This window comes from Aplysia californica, unplaced genomic scaffold (genome assembly GCF_000002075.1).
Source record: "Aplysia californica isolate F4 #8 unplaced genomic scaffold, AplCal3.0 scaffold00922, whole genome shotgun sequence".
In the NCBI taxonomy this organism is placed as follows: Eukaryota; Metazoa; Mollusca; class Gastropoda; order Aplysiida; family Aplysiidae; genus Aplysia; species Aplysia californica.
Genome location: NW_004798192.1, coordinates 217,407 through 219,240, shown reverse-complemented (window position 1 = coordinate 219,240; position 1,834 = coordinate 217,407). Strand labels below are relative to the sequence as shown.

The 1,834-nt window shown below is 40.3% G+C and overlaps 1 protein-coding gene across 1 annotated transcript in view; it reads left to right on the top strand.

Moving 5' to 3' along the window:
- The window catches only part of LOC101860453 (homeotic protein spalt-major), a gene marked incomplete at its 5' end in the record, with an annotated part of 24,150 nt that overhangs the window by 17,383 nt on the left and 4,933 nt on the right, over nt 1-1,834 (top strand). The window contains 1 exon segment of the mRNA XM_035972953.1: nt 1,618-1,830. Coding sequence (XP_035828846.1) covers nt 1,618-1,830 — 213 coding nt within the window.

Here is a 1,834-nt window from a genome sequence, read left to right as displayed (position 1 = left end):
TCTATCTATCTATCTATCTATCTATCTATCTATCTATCTATCTATCTATCTATCTCTTTGTTTGTCTGTGAGTGAGTGGACGAGTGTATGTGAATGTATTGGAATGGATACCTGTGGTCACATACACAATATATTATGTAGATTACGGTCAAATATATCGAGGGTGAGAGTTAAATGTTTAGGAATCTATTGAGATGAAGTCTCAGACACGAGAAAACATGACTTACCACATGCGATACGGGTATGATAAAACAGTAAACATGTGTTTACCGCTATCAATGTCGCCCGGGCAGCAATAAACCGCTCCGTTTTATCAAAAATAGCGACGTGATGAGACCTGGCCTCTCTTGGATTCATATTCAGAGAGAACGTTTTATTTTTGCATTAGTAAATTTATAGGACTTCACACCTAAAGCTGTGGAAATTCTAGATGAATATCTTATAATGTACAAATTCAAACACATTCTAATAACCTTTTTCCTAAGCAATCAACGTCACGTTTTTATAGGATTTTTGTTGAGGTCACGAGGTATGATAACGGTTTTTTAGATTGTTGTGAAGTTGTTTTCGCGGACCATCTGCCAGTGAGGAATTATAGTATGTAGGACGTGGTGGTGAAGACTTGATAATTTACTGAACTCCAGGAAGTGGGTGGGTGGTGGGTGTTCTGGTGTGCTTTGTGCTTTATTTCCTTTCAAACATAAATGATCTCTCCTCCTTCTTGTCTTTATGTGATACCCTCAAGTAGCATTTCTAATCTTCGGCACTCTTATTATCTGTTTGTGCTACAAGTGCCGTAAAACTCTTAATGAAACTAAAACTACCGACGTGAGAAAGCTGAGGAATGGGGTTTCAGAGGAACAACACGGACAATAATGTTTAAAGATTATTTCCAGGCTACGAGGCGGTTTGAGAAGAATTATGCAAAAGAAAAAGAAAATTAATGAATCAGCTTCTGCCATTATGGGCGTGGGGACGATTTTAGTTCATGGCATGACTTAGCATTTTTTTCTGAGATTTAGAGTATAATGCGTTTCGTTTTATGGTTCACTGTGTCAATGTTTTGTCCTTTCTTCCCTTTGGAGCCCAATGAAACTTTGTCTTTTCGACGTCAAACAATTCTTTAAGATTTTTTTTTTAAGTTTACAAATCCGAGTGGTCACCCTGCCTCCTCTCTAATCCCTTACACCATGGCCTTTTCTGATACAGCCGGGGTTAGCCTTGAAAGACAAACAAGCATAGATACATACCTGTACCTGCGGTTTAAAAAAAGGCATACTTCGCATATCTCGAACTCATATTCACAGAGTGCATTTTACTTTTGCATAAGTAAGTTTATAGGACTTAACACCAAAGCTGGGAAAATACTGCATGAAGATGAATGAACAGATAAAATGGTAAGATAGACAGACAGATTGTCCCAAAGGATCGATAGATGGCTGGATAAGACAATGATTCAGATATGTATACATAAATCATTTGATTGACAGACTAGTATATGGAATTACTAAACGACGAAAGGGTGAATTTGAGGATTGGTGGATCTATCTGTTTGACACACATGTGACATCACTCACACGTTTCTATTTCTCTCTCTCTCTCTCTTTTCTCTCTCAGGCGAGCGACCCTTCAAATGCAACATCTGCGGGAATCGTTTCTCCACCAAAGGCAACCTCAAGGTTCACTTTGAGCGGCACAAGGCGAAATACCCTCACATCAAGATGGACGCCACACCGGTTCCTGAACACCTGGACCGTCACCCTAACCTGCTAGCCGCCTTCCCACCCACGCCAATCCCACCCACCGTCCCTCTCCCACCTCCCATGCCCCGCCT